Source organism: Chiloscyllium plagiosum, unplaced genomic scaffold (assembly GCF_037043375.1).
Source record: "Chiloscyllium plagiosum isolate Xiang-an unplaced genomic scaffold, Cpla_swu_hap1 HiC_scaffold_28, whole genome shotgun sequence".
NCBI lineage: Eukaryota > Metazoa > Chordata > Chondrichthyes > Orectolobiformes > Hemiscylliidae > Chiloscyllium > Chiloscyllium plagiosum.
In genome coordinates, this window is record NW_028270166.1 from 25175119 (window position 1) to 25196655 (window position 21537).

A 21537-nucleotide genomic window follows, 5' to 3' on the forward strand; every position below is an offset into this window, starting at 1 on the left:
TTTCAGTGACTGTATAAATTCAGATAAAATGGGTTGCAAATAAGCTATGAATTTTTTATTAACCTTTCTTAACACCGATCTTTAGACAGCATATCAATTTAAAGAGTAATCTGTGAGAGGAAGGGAAAATCAAATCTATAAAACCTAACAGCTAATTGGTAATTTTTCTGGGAACTGATTTGCAAAATGACTAAGAATACAAATAACAAGTTACAACATGGATGTGGCAGTGGGGGTTCTGAAAATAGCTGTAAGATTTTATCGACTGATTGGCACTTAGCGCTAACTTTGGAAGAGATGAAACGAGAGTGAGTGTGGGATGAGCTGAATTGCTCTTTCAGAGGCAACATTGACTTGCTGGGCTGATGGACTCCTGCTATGCTGTACTAAGCTATATTTTGATAATAATGCATTGTTTTCTCTGAATCAGAGCTTTCAGAACAGAGATGTTATGGCAAATATTGCCATGCCCACAGATTTACACTAAGGAACACAGAGGCACTTGGACAGCATCCTTTGCCAAAATGCCCATTGGCCCTTTTGCATATAGTACTGCTGATGTTAACATTCAACACTTGGATCTGGAGTTTGCTCAATCAGCACAATTAATAAAGTTAAACCTGAAAGTGCACTCAATGTTACATCCAATCTGCCATATCAAGTTACTCCCAAATAATCTCCCAACCTCATTTGAGCATGCCCAAATTTAAAACTGGTCAAAGTCCATAGAGGCAAATTGGGGCCCAAGGAAAGCAGTGCATCTGCACCAAATATTTCTTCTTTAAGGGTAAAAATTATCTCAACTAATTTTACTATCTTTCATGTCTATGTAGCATAGCATGTACAGCATCTGTAATCAGGGAAGTTTGCCAAAGTTTAATGTTACTTCAGCCATTTTAAAAAATGCTTTAAATTAAATAGGAAATAGAGCTCAGGTCTCACTGAGATGAATGAGAAACAAAACTAATAAAATCTAATAAAACGTAAGAAGAAAAACTAATTCCTACTGCACCAAACAATCTGGTTGTGTATAACCAACATGGAGTACACATTAAATCTGACAGAAGGGTTGATAGATAACCTTATAAGATCAAGGAGATTTGGGCACACTGTATTTATGCATTCAACGTGCTTATGTCAAAGCTTCTGCAATCACTTAAACCACAATTAGACTATTCCCAAATTACATGATCTCTGGGCTCAAACAAACTCGAGGCAATAGCACACAGGTAAAGGAGCACAATGTGTTCTGTCTTATATTCTTGTATGGCTTGATCTCATGACTAGAAATGAATAAATTATTAACAATACACAACAACAAGCTATATTATGCTATACTTCAAAATGATGAACATAATTATCAATATGCTTTAAAAATTACTTCCAACGTACAGCAGAATTGTGGGTTTACATTAATATGTTTTTAATTTCTAGCCTATACATAGAAACAGGATAAAGGCTCCTATCAGATATAATTTCTTGATGAGCAAGTTCTGAAATCTTTTCTACCATTCTAACAATGTAAGTTGCAAATTGCCTATGGAGGTTTGATTAAAATTTCCTAACATTTATAGCAAGAAAAGAAAACTTGCACAAATCTAATACCAATCTTGCTGCCCAAAATCATATTTTGAGTATGTTAATAAAATTAGAAGTGAATTTCCTCAACTGTTACAGAACTTCTTAGAATATTTTATAAATACAGAAAATCAATGTGAAATATTTACTGCCGTTATTAATACATACCCCAAAATTGGAGGCTGAAAAACGATCAGAGGCAGATACATTGGTAGAGGCAGTGGTATGTGCATAGTAAGCATTGATATTTGCCAACAGAGTACTCATTACAGCTGGTACTCCAGGGCACATGTACTTTGAAGACAGGCAGGCAAAATGCCTACAGAAGTATAATAAAAATACAATAGTTAGAGGCAAGAAAACATTTTTCTAAATTTTAATTTGTCTTTAAATACATAATATCCATTGAAGAGAAAAGCAATTCCAATAGGAATTTTAATTTTTAACAGCTGAACTGTTAAAAGCTTGAATGTTACCAATTTCAACTGGGTCCGTGACAAGTGGAACAGGTTGCCAACACCAACAAGACATGTGTTTAAAAAATAGCTGAGGGAGAAAAAAATCCAAGGGTATCTTGCTCAAAGCTTTTTCTGCAAAACAGTCAATGCGTTCAACACATGCACAGTGGTGAACAACTAATAGAAAATCTTTAAGAGAAGAAAAACCTGATAGGAACAGAAATAAGGAACTGGATCTTCCAAGGAGCCATAATCATCACTGGATTACTGCTCTATTTGAACTTCCCTCAGCTGAACACCTCATCTTTCTTGTTGGGTCTTCAGATACTGGCTTTATGAGAAATGCAGCAGCATACCTTGGAAAGCTCTGTCAAAGCAGGGTAAGAGAGGGCACAGTCAAGATTAGAGTGGTGCTAGAAAAGCACAGCACGTCAGGCAGCATCAGAGGAGCAGGAATGATTCCTGATGAAGGGCACCTGCCCAAAACATCAATTTTCTGCTCCTCAGATGCTGTCTGACCTGCTGTGCTGTTCCAGCACCACTCTAATCTTGACTCTGATCTCCAGCATCTGCAGTCCTCACTTTCACCTAAGACAGAGCACAGGTCTTTTTAACAGCACCAGCAGGTATTAGTTTTGTTTAAAGGCTCAGTTTGAACATTAGAAAATGGACGAGTGGAAGAATACTGAAGAATGGGTGATTGATTGAATGAACGAATGAGTAAGGTGGATAGGGTGAGTAAGGTGGATAGGGTGGGTAAAGTGGGAACTGGTTAAGTTGGAGGTGTGTATGGTGGTAGATGGATTTGGGAGAATATGGATAGTTAGGGAAGAGTTAGAGAGGTAGTCAAATGATCGATTGGGGTATCAGTTCTTGAATTAATCAAGACTTCTCTAACAGTTCCTGAGTAATTACTTGGGTATGTACGTTTGAACTATCTGAAGCCTGCAAAGTTAGCTGAGAGTTGCAGATCATAGTATGAGTACTTCCACACAGATTCCCAATGTGCATCTCTAGTCATACAACCAATCTCTGTGACAGGTGAGAGACAAAGATCTGGGCCATTAGTGAATGTTAATTGGAGTTGTCAAACTATGCAATGGTGTCTTACTAGAGATTGGGAACCAGAAGTCATGAAGGTAGGAAACAGAGGGGATGGTAGAGGGTTCTTTTTCATCCTGGAGGCCTGTGACCAGCAGTGTGTAGCAAGGATCAATGGGATCCACTGACTTTTGTCATTTATGTAAATGATTTGGATATGAATACAAGAGGTACGATTTGTAAGTTTGCAGATGACACCAAAATTGTTGCATCATGGTAAGGTAAGTAAGGGCAGGACTTATACATTTGATGGTAGGGATCTGGCAAGTGTTGCCAAATAAAGAGGCCTGGGGTGCAGGTACATAGCTCCTTGAAAGTAGACTTACTAGTAGACAAGGTGGTCAAGGTGGCATTTGGCATGCTTACCTTTGTTGGTCAGTGCACTGAGTATAGGAGTTGGGGAATCATGTTGTGGCTGTACAGGACATTAGTGAGGCCACTTTTAGAATACTCCATTCAATTCTGGTCTCCCTGCTATAGGATAGATGCTGTTAAACTTGAAAGGGTTCAGAAAAGATTTAAAGATGTTATCAGGATTGGAGGGCTTGAGCTAAAAGGAGACGCTAAATAGGTTTCTTTTTCTTGGACCGTCGGAGGCTTAGGGGTGACCTTATAGAGGTTTAGAAAATCATGAGGGGCATTGATAGGCGAAAAGCCAAGTTTTTTTCCCAGGGCAGCAAAGTCCAAAACTAGAGGGCATATGTTTAAATTGAGAGGGAAAAGATTTAAAAAGGGACCTGAGGGGTAACTTTTTCCACAGAAGGTGGTGCACATATAGAATGAGGTGCCAGAGGAAGTGGCAGATGCAGATACAATTACAGCATTTCAAAGGCTTCTGGATGGGTATATGAATAGGATGAGTTTCGAGGGATATGGGACAAATGCTGCCAAATGGAACTAGATCAGTTTAGGATATCTGGTCAGCATGGATGAGGTGGACCGAGGGATCTGTTTCCATGCTTTATAACTTCATGACTCTAAGTCAACTCTTTGAGAACTCAAATAAAATGTTTTCATTGGCTATATTCTTTAACTCTGCACAGCTGAAATTCTTACTGCAAACAAACATCTCCTTAACAATCTCACTGTGCATATTACACTAGATGCCATATGCATGACACTACTGACATGAGAAGTTCTAGTCAAAGTATAATGTATTTCGTGAGAATCAAGACAATATACAAATGTTTGTGAATATGTTAACATATTTTACAATCCTACAATAGGGCATCACTGCAACATCTTTGATCACATTGATGAATGAAACATTAACAGTGCATACTGATTGCCAGTGTTAAACAGATCATTTCACCCTTTCTTTCAAAAAGTATCCACTGAACACTTGCGTAAACTTACGTCATAGCCTGATAAATGGATTCTATGCCAAATCGCATTGCAAACTCATCCACTATTTCTTGGGCAGTTTCATCAAAATAAACCTTCCAGGCATCATCTCCTTTTGCATCTGGAATCTTCACCACTCCATTATTTTGTATATCGGTCAGGTAATGAAATTGATTCTGTAAGTATCAGAATACAAAAATCAATAATTCTAGTCAGTAAATCATAGCTAACACTGCGTATACAAAATGTAAAGCTGATTGACACTTTTAATTAAGGCATTATGTGAATATTATTCATCATCACTGGAATTATGTATTAAATATGCATATATGACTCATAGGACAATGTATTTGTGGAAGAGATGAAAATGAGTTGCGTTATTCATTCCAATTTGTGAAATCATCTGCAGTCTACAAATGGAAGTTACAGTAATCAACCTCAAGTAAATCTGGTTCTGAACATTGGCACAAATGAGTGTGATACCAGCTGCACACTCCAGTTTTTAAAGAAATCAAGATTGCTAGTAAGATCAAAAGCAAACTTTACCTAGAAAGAGAGGTCAAATTCTCCAGGAAAATTCTCCAAGCTTCATCAACAGTGAAATCAGAAAAATTTTAAGAATTACACTTCACCAAGAACAAATAAACATAATCAAGAAATGCAGCTGTTGCTAAATAGTCTGAACAAACCAAGTCATTTTTAAATTAACTGAATCTAGAGACTAGGCTACTAATTTTGAATTGCTTCTCAAGTAGCACATTTTCTTTTACCATAAAAGGCGTGGCATTTATGGTTAATTCTAAAAGTAAATGTTGATAACTGAAGAAGGCGTTGATATCCATGATATTCCATATACATCACACCACTCTAAAAGCATTGAATTAGCTAATGGGAAAACCCCATTTGTAACTGCACACACCCCAAAATTTGCGACAGAACCTTCCAAGAAAGGAACCTACATATCATTATGAGAGACTCTAAAATCTGGCACCGGTGACTTACAGAAAATATACTCTTAATATTCAAGCAATTTTTTTCAGTAGGATATATCAAAAAATGTCACTGGGTATTTATTTGTTGATAATTTTAACATTGGATTTTTCTTCTATTCTTGACAAATGCAATATCTCCAATCTCTCAAGTCAAGAATAGATGCCATATTAAAGAACACAAAGAAACCCATGTCGCAACTCATGGGTGATGTATTACCTCATGTAGACATGTGTACTGAACATGATAGGGTGCTACTTTCTCTTCTCCTTTTATCTCCACACTAATATGTAGCCGGATGGCACCAGACACTGCAGATTTATCAGTACGCTTATCTAGATGTGGAAATTATCAACATAGTACAGAAAAATAAGTATCACAAGCATAATCACAGCCAAGGACTGAACCCAATTCATCAAGCTTTTATTGAAAAATGGAACAGGTTTGTGCTGGAGTATGTAATTTTGAGATATGCAGCTACAACTAGACCTCCAGAATTTATAATTTTATAATAAGCATCATAGGAATAATATTGGCAAAATATATCCATCTGTATATACAACACCTAAATTATGATATCCATCACTGGAAAACTATACAAGCTCAAGATCGGCTATGAACATTTTGGATGGTGATGGGCTGCATGGCCTACTTTTGCTCCCATTTCCTATTCTTGTGCACAAGAAAACTTCTCATTTTGTTAAATGATCTTATTATGTCTTTGTACAATATATAGATGTATATTTTGCTTTATTTTGGTATTTTGAATTAAATGTTTATTATTAGAAGTAAGTTATCTAAATAATTGAAGAAAAACGCATGGACACTTCTGGTAGTTTTGGAAAAAAAGTGAGTAAAGTTTTAAAAATGGTGCGTGAAGTCCTTATTATTTTCATTTGATTTTACTTCATTTCTGACTTGGGTAATTGTTTTTATTCACATTTATATTTTAAAAGCAATTGAACATTTTGATTAGACAGTGATATTTTAGCACATTTCTACAGAAGGATTTGTGTGAATGTATACAAAATATGTAGAGAAGCTCCCTGCATCTAATGATATATTTAACATAGAAAGCACATGCTTAGAGTATCCATGCTAGTTTTTCCAGAAATAGGTCACCAGCCCAACACCAAGGGCTTTAATCTGAGAGGCTCCATTCCACATCAATCATAGCTATTCAAAAGATTCTTTTCCTGGTACCATATGCTAAAGTGAATTGGAAGGATTTGCAGATTAATAATGAACTTGTTTGATCATGATATGAATTCATCTTCCAAGGTTGTCAAGCCTTAGGGCTTGAACTTTAAGGTAGGCTAGGGGACAGATTGTTCAAACCCCAGAAGGAAATTTAGGCAGTTAGAAGTGGATTCATTTCTTGCAAACCCATCACCAGCCATAACCCATGAGGATGGATTTAGTTAGTTAATAGCAAGACATCCAGTCTCATTTGGCAGGATGTGAGCTCAATAGCAGACAGTGACAGGCTTGCATGAAGATGTCTGAGGAAGATTATTGTTGACCTGATAAATTAATTACTGGAGCTTTACGGTGAGATCCTGGAACCCAGAGAGGGGCGAGAAGGGAATTGGGCCCATGATTGATAGGATAGGCAGCACAGAGGGAAGAAAATATGGCAGCTTGGGAGAGTTTCCCCTGATTGGCACAAAGACCCTCCTGAATAAAGATGCCCAGCCCTCCATCCCTCCATTTTCTCTCACCTTTGTTCATGTAGCCTTTCTGCCTACTCCAGGTTGACTGCCACGCCAGACATGTTTTGGAATGGGTAGTGTATTATTCAAGGCAATAGGGTTAGTAACAATTGTAAGCAATCTTTATCTGTTTAAATTTGGCATGCAGCCAGTCAATGTCCATCCACCTAGCAAATGGTGAAAGTATGCTCAGGGGTGGGTGGTGAGGAAGTGGGCTAACCACCCAATTTATTTTACATGACCTCCCACCGACAAAGGTTGTTATCACCTGCACCTTAACACTGCAGAAGTTGATTTACCAATTTGACCAACTAGCCGCATACAAGCACCTGCTTCCTTATAGCAAAGAAAATGTTACACCCTTTAGTATGTACAGCAAACAACTTAAAATAGCATTGGAGGAAAAAAATCCGCATGGTCTTCCAGCTGGTTTTTAAAATTGGAGAGAAAGAAAAAAAAATCAATCTCATTCATTGATTATAATATAACTAAGTAGGGGATGTGGAGCTCATTGCATAATAGCAAACACGTTTATTTTCTGAACAAGTTTATTCATCTTTTTGATCCCAAATATGAAGATCTGTATACAACTCTATTTAGCATAAAATCCTTGCCACTTAAACTGACATGATAAAACTAGTTTAGCATTCTGATCTTCGCTAAAATGCAAACGAAGCAGAGGGTTATCTATGTTTTAATATACAAAAGACATCAGCCTAACAAAATCCTTTGGTCCAACTCATCCCTGCCAACCAGATATACTCAACTGATCTAGTCCCAATTGCCAGGATTTGGCCCTTATCCCTCTGAGCCCTTCCTATTCATATACTCATCCAGATACCTTTTGAATGTTGTATTTGTACCAGCCTCTACCACTTCCTCTGGCAGCTCATTCCATACATGCACCACCCTCTGCATGAAACAAATGCCTCTCAGGTCCCTTTTAAATCTTTCCCCTCATACTTTAAGAACTATGACCTCTAGTTTTGGACTCCCCTACCCTGTACAGCCACAACATGACAAATCTCTATAAGGTCACTCCTCAGCCTCCAAGGGAAAAAAGTCTCAGTCTACTCAACCTCTCTCAAGAGCTCAAACCCTCCAATCCTGACAACATCCTTGTAATTCTTTTCTGAACCATTTCAAGTTTAACAACATCTTTGTTATAGTGGGAGGCCATAATTGAATGCAGTATTCTAAAAGTGGCCTCACTAATGTGCTGTACAGCTACAACATGCTGTCCCAACTCCTATACTCAATGCACTGACCAATGAAGGTAAGTGTGCCAAATGCCACCTTCACCACCCTATCTACCTGTGACTCCACTTTCAAGGAACCTGCACCCTAGGTCTCTGTTTGACAACACTTGCCAAAGCCCTACCATTAAGTGTACAAGTCCTGCCCTTACTTGCCTTACCAAAATGCAACACCTCACATTTATCTAAATTGAATTCCATCTGCTACTCCTCGGTCCATTGGTCCATCTGATCAAGGTTCCATTATACTTGGAGATAACCTTTTTCACTTTGGTGTCATCTGCAACCTTACTAACCACACCTCCTATATTCACATCCAAATTATTTACATAAATTACGAAAAGCAGTGGACCCAGCCCTGATCCTTGTGACACACTGCTGGTCACAGGCCTCCAGAACAAAAAAGCACCCTCTATCACCACCCTCTGCCTCCTACCCTTCAAGCTAATTTTGTATCCAATTGGCTAGTTCTGCCTGGATTACTTTGCTAACTACTTCTCACATGTGGAACACCTTGCTGAAGTCCACAGAGACAATGTCTACCATTCAGCCTTCATCAATCTTTTCCATCACTTCTTCAAAAAACTCAGTCAAGTTCATGAGACATGATTTCCCACACACAAAACCATGTTGACAATCCTTAATCAGTTCTTGCCTTTCCAAATGCATGTAAATCCTGTCCCTCAGAATCCCCTCCAACAACTTACCTACCACTGACATCAGGCTCACCAATCTACAGTTCCCTGGCTTTTCCTTACCATCTTTCTTAAGTAATGGCACCACATTAGCCAACCTCCAGTCTTTTAGCATCTCACCTGTGGCTATTGGCGATACAAATATCTCAGCGAGGGGCTTAGCGAACTCTTCCCTAGTTTACCACAAAGTTCTGCAATACATCTGATCAAATCCCAGGAATTTATCCACCTTTATGCATTTTAAGACATCCAGCGCCATCTTCTCTGTAATATTGACACTTTTCAAGTTCTCCAGCTTCCATACCTTTCTCCAAAGTAAATACTGACGCAAAATACTTGTTTAGTACTCACCCATCTCCTATGGTTCCACACATAGACAGCCTTGTTGATCTTTAAAGGGCCCTATTCTCTTCCTAATTACTCTTTTGTCCTTAATGTATTTGTAGAATATATTTGGATTCTCCTTAATCCTATTTGCCAATGATATCTCATGTCTCCTTTTTGCCCTCCTGATTTCCCTCTTAAATATTGCCTCTTATACTCCTCTAGGGATTCACTCAATCCCAACTGTCTATATCTGACAAACACCTCCTTCTTTTTCTTGACCAAGGCCTCAATTTCTCTACTCATCTAGCTTTCCTTACCAGCCTGGCCATTCGCACAAACAGGAATACATTGTCTCTGAACCCGCATTCTCTCATTTTCAAAAGGGCTTCCATTTTCTACCTGCCCCTTTACATGCGAATAGCATGTACCAATCAATTTTTGAAACTTCTTGCCGAGTACTGTTAAAATTGGTCTTACTCCAATTTAGAACTTCAACTTTTAGATCCGATCTATCCTTTTCCATAACCATTTTAAAACTAAGAGAATTATACTCGCTTACACCACAGTGCTCCCCGCTTACACTTCAGTCACTTGCCCTGCCTTATTTCCCAAGAGAAAGTCAAGTTTTGCTCCTTCCCTAGTGGGTACATCCACACACTGAATCAGAAAATTTTCTTGTAACATGTAAGTCTCTCTTCATCCAGCCTGAACACTATAACAGATCCAATCTGTTTCAAATATTATAATGCCCGACTATACATACAGATATCAGAGATCTCTCTACATAATTGCTTCTCAATTTCCTGCTGACTATTGAGAGGCCTATAATACAATCCCAATAAGGTGATCGTCCCTTTCCTATTTCTCAGTCCCACCCATATAACTTCACTGGACATTTTCCCAGGAATATCCTCCCTCAGGATAGCCGCAATGTTATCCTTTACCAAAAATCCTACCTCCCCTCCTCTCTTGCCCACCTTTCTATCCTTCCCATAGCATTCATTCCCTAGAACATTTGGCTGCCAGTTCTGCCCCTCCCTGAACCACATCTCTGTAATAGCTATGATATCCCATGTTCTCAAACATACCTTGAGTTGATTTGCCTTACTCCCGAGGCCTTTTGCATTGAAATAAATACAATTTAATTTGTCAAACATACCTCGCTTTCTGCCTTGCTCTTGCCTGCCTTGACTATTTAGATAGATTCCCTACAGCGTGGAAGCAGGCCCTTCGGCCCAACCAGTCCACACCGACCCTCCAAAGAGTAACCCACACAGACCCATTTCCCTCTGACTAATGCACCTAACACTATGGGCTATTTAGCATGGCCAATTCCTCTGGCCTGCACATCTTTGGACTGTGTGAGGAAACCAGACCCATGCAGACACAGGGAGAATGTGCAAACTCCACACTGACAGTCAGCCAAGGCTAGAATCAACTCTGGGACCCTGGTGCTGTGATGCAGCAGTGCTAACCACTGAGCCACTGTGCCGTAAGTTAAAGCAAATTAAATAGTCAAGGCAGGCAAGAGCAAGGCAGAGAGTGAGGTAAGACTGATAAATTAAACTGTACTCCTCTGCAGTACCAGCCTCAGACTTCTCTTTTCTCACTATATCTTGGGGTTCCAGCTATTTACTAGTTTAAAGCCTCCTATTTAGCACTAGCAAATCTCCTCAGTAGGATACTGGTACCCTTACAATTCAGGTAATTTATTGTAGCTTTATGCTTTGGCCTGTATTCCTCTGGAAATACACTTTCCCGTTTCTATATGGGAAGCATGAGGCACATTAGAACTTAAGTAATTTTGAGTAAAAGTAACTCAGGTGCTGTGCTAAAATCAACAAAAAACACTGCAAATTTCAATGGTATCAGGTTACCTTCCAGAGTTTTTAGACCGCATTCATGGGATTTTACTGTCATTGGCAAAGCTAGTAATTTAATGCTCATCCCCAGCTGTACTTGAGAAGATGATGGTGAGCTATCTTCTTGAACTACTGCAAGTCATGTGATGCAAGTATACTCTCAGTGCTGCTAGGAAAAGTAAAATCTTTTGGTGTTAGAATAACATTTAAAGAAACTGCAGACAGATGAAGTACTGTTAAAAAAAATCTATCATTTGTCCGAGTACTGCTCCAGTTTCCTCTTTTCAGATAAAAGAATGTGTTCTCTCAAATGTTGACAGTAGTAGTAGCAGCAGAGAGAAAAAAAATGGAAGATGGAAGAGGTAAATTATTCAAGAGAAACTAGGTTAATACATTTTTTGCTTCTCTTAGGCTGACTCCTTTTCACATATCAGCTTTGTAATTTTAAGAAAGCTATCACAGCAAAAATATTTTTACCAGTGACCTTGTAAATTATTTCCAATGTTACTAACTGGTTTCATCATTAATATATGTTTGTATTAATGCTGTGACAGATTAGTACTTTAGTACTTCCCACACTGTGAACAAGGAAGTATCGTCCTAAAGGAACATGTGCCAAAGAATAAGGATACAAAATGCTGAGTTTCAGCTATAACAAATCCTTCAATTTTACTGATCTTTTATTGTTTTTGGTTGCCAAACAAAATAACTGCACAAAGGCCAGTATTCTGTCACCAAACCATCCTTTATTTACACGTGCATCTTACGTGACATCCAGCTAGCTTAGAGCCACCTCCTAGAGTGAACAGAACCCCTGATACTCCTGTTTATATCTGTTAGCCAGGATTCCATGATTGGGAATTTTCCCCGATTTTCCCCAGGGCAGGATTGACTGGTATGAGGAATCATAGTTTGAAGATATTAGGAGGGAGTTATAAAGGAGACGTCAGCGGTAGGTTCTTTATGCAGAGAGTTTGTGAATGCATGGAATGCGTTGCCAGCTGTGGTGGTGGAAGCAAAGTCATTAGGGACATTTAAGCGACTGCTGGACATGCACATGGATAGCAGTGAGTTGAGGGGTGCGTAGGTTAAGTTATTATATTTTACATTAGGATTAACCTCAGCACAACATCGTGGGCCAAAGGGCCTGTTCTCTGCTGTACTTTTCTATGTTCTATGCTCTATGGACAGGTTAACAGCCCCAGTGAGGGAACTTGTATTCTATGATATCCACCTGACTGACCTCATTCCAATCACTACACAAACAAGTGGGTATTTAAGTTATTTTGTTAGGCTGCTATCTTTTATATCTGTAACATAACTTTTGTACATGAAAATACATGAAAAGTATCTTTCGTTATTCAATATTCTATATCTTGTTTGTAGCAAATCTGAAAGAGATTACTTGTCCGTCTTTTCCTTTAACCGTTCAAAGAGAAACAGACCTAACCAATCCTACCTGGGGAGGCAATTGTATTATTGTTGGACAGTTAATTCAGAGACTCAGGTAATGTTCTAGGACAATAATGCCAATCCTGTCGTGACAGATGGTGGAATTTGAATTTGTTAAAAATCTGGAAATAAGAGTTTAATAATGACCAGGAATCTATTGTCAATTGTCAGAAAAACCCATTTGGTTCACTAATCTCCTTGAGGGAAGGAAACTACAATACTCACCAGGTTTGATTTACATGTGAATCCAGACCCATAGCAATGTGCCTGACTCTTAACAGCTCTCTGGGCAATTAGGGATGGGCAATAAATACTGCCTAGTCTGTGATGACCTCATTCCATGAATGAACAAAAATAAAACAGAACTGCAAATCAGTTACTCCCTGATACAATGAAATGATTCAAATACCAAAGATGATTCTAAAATTTAGAGCTCTGAATTACGGAGTGATACTTAAATAAACTGATTTTTTTCTCAGAAAGGATGTTAGGTTTTTAAATGATAACATAATTGGATTTGTAACTGTGGATTATTATTTCTGTTAATTATTTATTTTGGACAGCACTAGAAGTCATACGCATTAAATTGATATAGTGAAATTATAAATAACTCCTTCCTCATCTCTAACAAATACCGAGAGAAAGCAGCTAGTGTCTTGTGAGTCAATAGAACTATACAATGGGCAAATAGGTGGTTATGCATATATATTTCAAAGTTAGCTTTGGGATAAATAACTTCATTATTTTTGTCATGCCATGATAAACCCTTGCATCTGTGCATTAATACGAGGCTATTTTGTTTCCAGACCATCTAGATCATTCCATTATAGATCATTAAAAACAATACAAGAGAGACTGTGGAATTTAATTGCTGTAATGTGTTTATTTCCATAAGGGCCTAACTGGTGTTTAGTTATTGTTTGTCAAACAATAGTGTCTATGTAGTATGATGAAATTTTTGTTTAAATGTTAATGAAAATGATTCAGAACAATTTATGAACTATGAGAAACAGAAGGTAAAATGAGCTTAAAAGGAATGCAAAATGTCTTACCATGTGAAAGGATGATCATGTGCAAACTCTTCTTAAAGAAACAAATGTTCTATTTCAATACGAAGACTAAGCAACCTAATTAAAGATCATATATGCTGAACAGAACTTATCAGAAAATTAGTTTTTTTATATGTTACTGAAAGCATCTGTGTGAGCAAACTGAATAAAAGTAGTGATGTAATCGCAAAGTATTTAGTTCGCTGTCTTAGATATTAAGGTCATATTCACCGAAAGTTGGAAAATATGGTACATTAGCAGTCTAAGACAAAGAAATTGACCTGAATTATACTAGATCATTTGAATATTACATGGGAGAAAATTCTTCCACTGTTAGAAAATCCTGATCACTTTCTATCAGTAATAAAATGCACATAAGCAGTCCATAAGCAGTCAATCATCGGGTAAATAATGAGCTCAACGATGAAATCTAAAAATAAATTAGAATTCTCTCTATCAAGTAGCCATACAACTTGATGGAAAATGTTCATTTATTGCCTCATAGTTTCTTGTCACGTTGAGTGAAGTTTACACTGAATTTAGTTTTATGTTAACAGGTTTTATTTTTACAATGCAAAACTTTTCATTAATACATAGTATCATTGATACTATGCATATTATAATGTTGTCAAAAGTGGCATTGTTAAACACCTTACCATGACCAACTCTACAATAACCTACTACTAACTGTAAAGGCTAGGTCAGCAATGTTCAAAAATAACAATAAATGTTGCCACAGGATAATGAAATTCATGGTATAATTGAAACATAAAAAAAGAAAGCAAATTAATTTCGTATTCTCTAAATAAAGTAACATAAATATACTAACTAATGTACTTCTATAATACTACAACAACAAACAGTATTTATTAACAACACCTAGGCCTCCAGCCTGATACAGAGACTCAAAAGAAATTCACTGATAGTATTCTCAACAAACAAAATTAAAAGGGGGCTACGTGTGCTTTATCTCACTGGAGTTTATGGTACTGGCAACCACCCCTAGGTTCAAGGCTTGATCATCATGGAGCCTTCTTATTGGTGAAACACTACAAAAGTTTTCTTCAGATTCTGACACGGAATTCCTAACATACTATAAAGATTATTGGATGAGCTATTACCAGATTATCAAGATATACCCGCTATCGGTGCTGAGAAGTATTCCTCAATGGTCATCGTCTCTCAAGTGGCCTAGTGCAAGTCAGAAATTTATAACTGAAGAAGTTCAAAAGTATTCTTAAATAGCACAATGTGCAAGGTCAAAATACAGTGGACCACCACATCCCAGACCAGTGACCTAACCAAAATGAATGTTTATATGTACTTATTTTAGCTGAAATAGTATTTAAGTCATTTATTTTAAACTATAGTTCTATTTACATTTAATTATGCAGTATAAACTCTCATACATTTAGAGGTTTTAAATGGATTTTGTTTTCATAAACATCTACTTAGCGAAAATCCTGAGACAGATGCTATTCTATTGAAGTTTAAAACGGATATTAAAGCCTTTCATCAATAAAATTTGATTGAAATGTTGATACTTTACATTAGATATTATCTCTTGACCTTTATAGATGACATGCAGACTAGTATATGATCTTTAATTTTCTTTGAGCTTGTTCACTACAGGCACACACTTTAAAAAATTAAAAACCTGTATGGCAATGAATCTCAGGTCTTGTAGCATTTTCTTTTGACCGTGTTCACAGCAATATTCAGACTTTAAAACAGTAACTGAAAAAGGAAATGAATACAAATAAAAAATTCAACACATTTGTCATACCAGTTGCGAGGTCTGCACAACATATTCTACACAACGTTTTGAAAAAAATATGTTCTATAGAGAATGTATCGACAATATCTTCACATTTCATAGTTATATCCCTACTGTTAGCTATCTCATCGTGTGTAATTTCAGGGGAGGAGATTGGTCAGAGGCATTCACTTTTGCCTGGCCATCATCACATTATTGTTGTACAAGAACTGTACACTTTGGGGATGTGTGCAACTAGGCAACTTCCACTTTTACATGGATAATGTTGCATTCTTAATTATTATCCATTTAGATATACCTTGAGAACAAGATTACCAGATTAAATGGGAAGCTAAACAAGGGAAAGCTAAACATTATCCTTACCTAGATTATACCATACATCCATTTCTCCACTGAGGGTTCGAACTTCAATGATGGTCTGGCCCAAAAAATCATCAGATTCCCGTTTAAACCTTTGTTTTACACGTGACTTAATGTCATCATCTTCATCCCACACTCGTACTTTTATTCGATCAGAGGAGTTGTGACATTCACTGAAACAAAACAATGGTTATTTTCTGAATCAATAAGGTTTGCTTTACAATTTGTTTCGCAGTTTTCGATTTTCAAATAATTAAAACAAAATTTTCAACAAGCTAACCAAGGGTCATTCATACAATTTCAAATAAATTGGGTGCTCATCTAATCTGGGGCTAAATGAATGAGCACAGCTAGCTCATATTCAGAAGTATGAAATAGCTGAGAACAAGAAATAGGAGGAGTAGAACACATGGCTTGTCATTCAATATGATCATTAAATGTTCTTTGGCTTCAACTCTACTTTCCTGCCCAGATCCCATTCTTACTCCATTCCCCAAAAGACTAAATGTATCCACCCCGGTTTAACTGTATTCAATGATGGAGATTCCACAATGCTCTAGGCCAAAGATGCACAACACACACAATGCTTTCTGTGAAGAAATTTCTCCTCATCTCAGTCTTAAATGATTGGCTATTTATCTTGCGCCCTTGAAATCTCAATAGGTTTTCCAGTAGTAGTTCGGTGGGGGGGGATTAACTTACAGGTTTTAAATTTAATAATAATTATATATAAAAACAATGGCAATGGACAAAAATGAATTCCTTACTGTGCTACTTTTCTTTCCATTATAATTCTAGTGTTGATAACTTTCAGCTGTTGGGTGCATTACGGAAAACTCAACTAACTAGGTAAATGGCAATTATGGGAGAAACCTGAAGGTATATCTTCATTCCAGTCTCTTGGAAATAAAATAATTTGCTTTTTTTAATTTGCTCATGGGACATGTGTGTAGGTAGCTAGGCCAGTAATTATGCCCATCGCTAAGTTCCTGGAGAAGGTGTTTTCTTGAACTGCTACGGTCCTTGGCGTGTAAGAATACCAGTGCTGGATTTTGAGTTTATGACAGTGAAGGAACAGGGGTATAGTTTCAAATCAGGGTGGTGAGAGACTCAGTGTTGAACATGCAGGTAGTGGTATTCCCATGCAGCTGCTGCCTTTGGCCTTCTAGATAGCAGAGGTCATGAGTTTGGAAGGTGATGTTGAAATAGGCTTGATGAGCATCTTGTAGGTGGTACACATTGCTGCTACTGTGTGTCAGCGAAGGGAGTAAATGTTGAATGTGGTGCAAGTGGACTGTTTTATCCTTATTGTGTCCAATTTCTTGCATGTTGTTGGAGCTGCACACATCCATGTTTGTGCACTCGATAACACTCAAACTTGTATTGTGAAAGAAAATATGGTCACTAAGTTGATTCTACACCACCAGCATCTCAATTTGAAGTTTCTCATCTTGTGATCAAATCCATGTATGGTCTTGCACCTCTCTTTCTGTAACCTCATTCAGATCCTTAGTACCTCTGCAATGTTCTCCAGCCGACAACCAGCATTTTCACATTACTGGGCCTGAAGCCCTGAAATCCACTTCATGATCTTCTAACACATGCTCGTCCTTTAAAATGCTTGGTTTGGTTTAACTTTTGGTTGGTTTAAGCTCCAATGAAGCATTTTGAGGCGTATATGTTGAGAATTTTGAGATGGCTTATATCCTAAGCCAAAACAAAGTAACAACAGAGACTGTATTGGCTGTAACAAAGAGAAGGAATTGGTGGAGGATGATCTCAGGGAAGGTAGTGTCAAGTTTCTAAGCCAAGTTGCTATTAAAAAGAAAGAGGTGTTGTCTGTCTGTATTAAAGGTAGATAAGGCCCTGGGTCCTGATGGGATCTATCCCAGAATATTGAGGGAGTGAAGAAAACAAATTGCTGAAGCATTGACAGACATCTTTATATCCTCTTTGGCAACAGAGGACTGGAGGATGGTCAATGTTGTCTCATTGTTTAAGAAGGGTCGCAGGGATAATCCTAGAAATTACAAGCCTGTGAGGCTCATGTCAGTATTAGGGAAATTATTGGAAAGGATTCTCAGGGACAAGATCTATATGCATTAAGAAGCAATAGCGATTGACAGCAAAGTTTTGTGTGGGTGAGGTTGTGCCTCACTAACTTGATTGAGTTTTTTGAGTAGATGACGAGGATCATTGATGAGGGAAAATAGCTGATATTGACTACATGAATTTAAGCACAGCCTTTGACAAGGTCCCTTATGGCAGACTGGTACAAAAGGTGAAGTCACATCATAATATCAGGGTGAGCTGGCAAGATGGATACAAAACTGGCTTCATCACAGGAGACAGAGGGTAGCAGCGGAAGGCTGCTTTTCAGAATAGAGGGCGGTGACAAGTTATGTTCCATGGATCAGTTTAGGGAACTCTGCTGTCCATGAGCTATATAAATGATTTGGAGGAAAACACAGCTAGTCTAATTAGTAAGTTTGCAGACAATATGAAGATTGGTGGGGTTGTGGGTAACGAAGAGGATTGTCAGAGGATACAGCAGGATATAGGTCAGTTGGAGGCATGGGCAAAAAAATGGAAGATGGAGTTTAATCTGGACAAATATGGAGTGATGCATTTTGGAAGGTCAAGTCCATGTGGAAATTATACAGTGAATGGCAGAACCGTTAGGAGTATTGATATACAAAGGGATCTGGGTGTGCAGGTCCAGCAATCACTGAAGGTGGTAGCACAGTTGGATAGGGTAATAAATAAGGCTTATGGCAAGTTTGCCTTCATTGGAAAGGGCATTGAGTATAAGGATAGAAAAGTTATGCTGCAGCTTTATAGAACTTTAGTTAGATCACACCTGGAATATTATGTACAGTCTGGTCACCACACTACCAGAAGGATGTGGATATTCTGGAGAGTGTACAGAAAAGGTTTACCAAGATGTTGCCTAGCATGGGGGACTTTAGCTATGAAGAAAGGTTGGTAGACTGGGCTTGTTTTCACAGGATTGCAGGAGGTTGAGGGGTGACCTAATAGAAATTTATAAGATTGCGAATGGTACAGATAGAGTGGAAAGTAGGAAGCCTTTTCCTCGGGTTGAAGGGTCAATTACTAGAGGACACAGGGTCAAGGTGCAAGGGAGCAAGTTTAAAAAAGATGTGCGAGGCAAGCTTTTCACACAAAGGGTAGTGAGTTGGAATGTGTTGCCAGAGATGGTGGTGGAAGCTGACACAATAGCAGCATTCAAGAAATGCCTGAACAAAGACATAAAAAGAAAGGGAATAGAAGGATACAAATCCTGTAAGTGAAGACAGTTTTAGCATGGAAGGACAAATGTAGCGGCATGGGCATAGAAAGCTGACGGGCCTGTTCCTGTGCTATATTGTTCTTTGGTATTTATTCTAGTTCTAATTTTCCAAAAATACTTGGATTCTGGAAATGTATGGCAGAATTGGGAAACTGTGACACCCCTATTCAAAAGTGGTGGGAGACTAAAAGCAGGTAATTATAGGCCTGTTAGCCTAACATCTATCATTGGAAAATGTTGGAATCAATTACTATGGAAGTTATAGCAGCATATATGGAAAATCATAATCTAATCAAGCTGAGTCAGCTTTACCTTTGAAAGAGGAAATTGTATCTGACTAATTTATTAGGGCTTTTCAAGGAGGTTTAAGCCAGAGTGGATAAAAGATAGTCAGTAGATGTGCTGTATTTGGAATTTCAGAAGGCATTCAACAAGGTACATCACAAAAAACTAAGTTAAAAGCAAAGAGCTCCTGGTGTCAGAGATAGAGTATTGATATAGACGGAGAATTGGCTAATGGGAAAGAAACAGCAAGTGGGGATAAGGGGTTATTTTCCAGGTTGGCAACCTGTAATCAACAGGGTTCCACATGAATCAATGCCAGTACGCCAATGGTTTATAATTTATATTTGCAACATGGAGGAAGGAAGCAAATGTACAGTAGAAAAATTTGCAGATGACGCAAAAATAGGGATACAATCACTTTACAGAGATATTGATGGGATAAGTAAGTGGGCAAAAGGTTGACAAATGGAGTATGATGTAACAAAATGTTGTTCATTTTGGAAGGGAGATCAGGAACATTATTTAAATAGAGAAAAACTGCAGAAAACTGCAACACAAAAGGGCTTTGTGCATGAAACGCAGGAAGCTAGCACACTAGTGCAGCAGGATATCAGAAAATTAATGGAATATTGGCCCTTATTTCAAGGGGGTTAGAATATTACATTAGGGAAGCATTGCTGCACCTGAACAAGATGCTGGTGAGACCACATCTGCAGTACTATAAGCAGTTTTGGTCCCCTTATTTAAGGAAAGATATTTTATATCATTGGAAACAGTTCAAAGCAAGTTCACTAGGATGATCCCCAGTATGGAAGGATTATATTATGAGCAAAGATTAAACAGGTTGGGGCTCTTCTCATTGGAGTTTAGAAGAGTGAGAGGTGATCACATTGAAACAAATTATTTTTAAGAGGTTTGACAGGGTATGTGAGGATGCTTCCCCTCATGGAAGAATTTAGGACCAGAGGACATAGTATCAAAATAAAGGGGTGCCAATTTAAAAGGAATTTCTTCTGAGAGGTTTGAATCTTTGGAATTGCTTGCCTCAGAGAGCTGAGATAGCAGAAGCCTTGTCTATATTTAAGGCTGAGATGGATAGTTTCTTGATTAGTATAAAAATCAAGGTTTACAGGAAAAAAAAGCAGGAAAGTGGACATGAGGAGTGTTGGATCAGCCATGATTCTATTTGAATGATGGGGCAGGTTCAAGGAGCTGAACAGTCTACTGCTGCTCCTGTTTCTTATAGTTTTACTACTCTTTTTAAATGTTGCTGTGATCACCAACATGCATTCATAAAGGACCTTTACTGGAGCATAATTCTCCAAGGGACTTCACAGTTTAGGCTTACACCAATGCAGGGGTAGAAAATAATTAGATTAGATAACAAAAAAGTAGAATTGAAAGGTAGATGACTTTGGAACTGGAAAAGGATGAAACAAGGTAAACTGGATTTGGGAGAGTCAAGAGTGTGGTGGTAGAAAAGCACAGCAGGTCAGGCAGCATCTGAGGAGCAGGAGAATTGACGTTTCGGGCATAAGCCCTTCATCAGGAATCCTGATGTCTGAAATGTTGATTCTTCTGTTGCTCAGGTGCTGCCTGACCTGCTGTGCTTTTTAGCACCATTCTCTTGACTCTGATCTCCAGTATTTGCAGCCCTCACTTTCTCCTAGTGGATTTGGGAGAGTCAAAGATGAAAGTTGGAATATAGTGCTCTCGCAGGTTGTAGTTATAGGGAGATCAAAGTCATTGAAGCATTTAGTGATAACAAACTTTTAACGATGACATCTAGAGGATGAGACAATAAATAATGGCATCATCATAGGGATCATTTTAAATTTCCTTATGGAATGATACTCATGTAACAGAATTAGAGAGAGAGTCATACATCATAGAGATGTGCAGCACGGAAACAGACTCTTCGGTCCAACTCGCAAGGAAGTCAATGGAAAATAGATGCTGAAGGTGACAAAAACTTGAAAAT

At 38.0% G+C, this 21537-nt stretch overlaps 1 protein-coding gene across 9 annotated transcripts in view; it reads right to left on the reverse strand.

Annotated features, from left to right (window-relative positions):
• The window catches only part of LOC122565310 (protein unc-13 homolog A), a 431554-nt gene that overhangs the window by 141624 nt on the left and 268393 nt on the right, over positions 1-21537 (reverse strand). For all 9 annotated transcript variants that reach the window (XM_087976053.1, XM_087976052.1, XM_087976055.1 and 6 more), the window contains 4 exons: positions 15965-16134; positions 5691-5806; positions 4494-4657; positions 1747-1897 (listed from right to left, as the gene is read on the reverse strand). In XM_087976053.1, coding sequence (XP_087832179.1) covers positions 1747-1897; positions 4494-4657; positions 5691-5806; positions 15965-16134 — 601 coding nt within the window. The remainder of the gene's footprint in view (positions 1-1746; positions 1898-4493; positions 4658-5690; positions 5807-15964; positions 16135-21537) is intronic.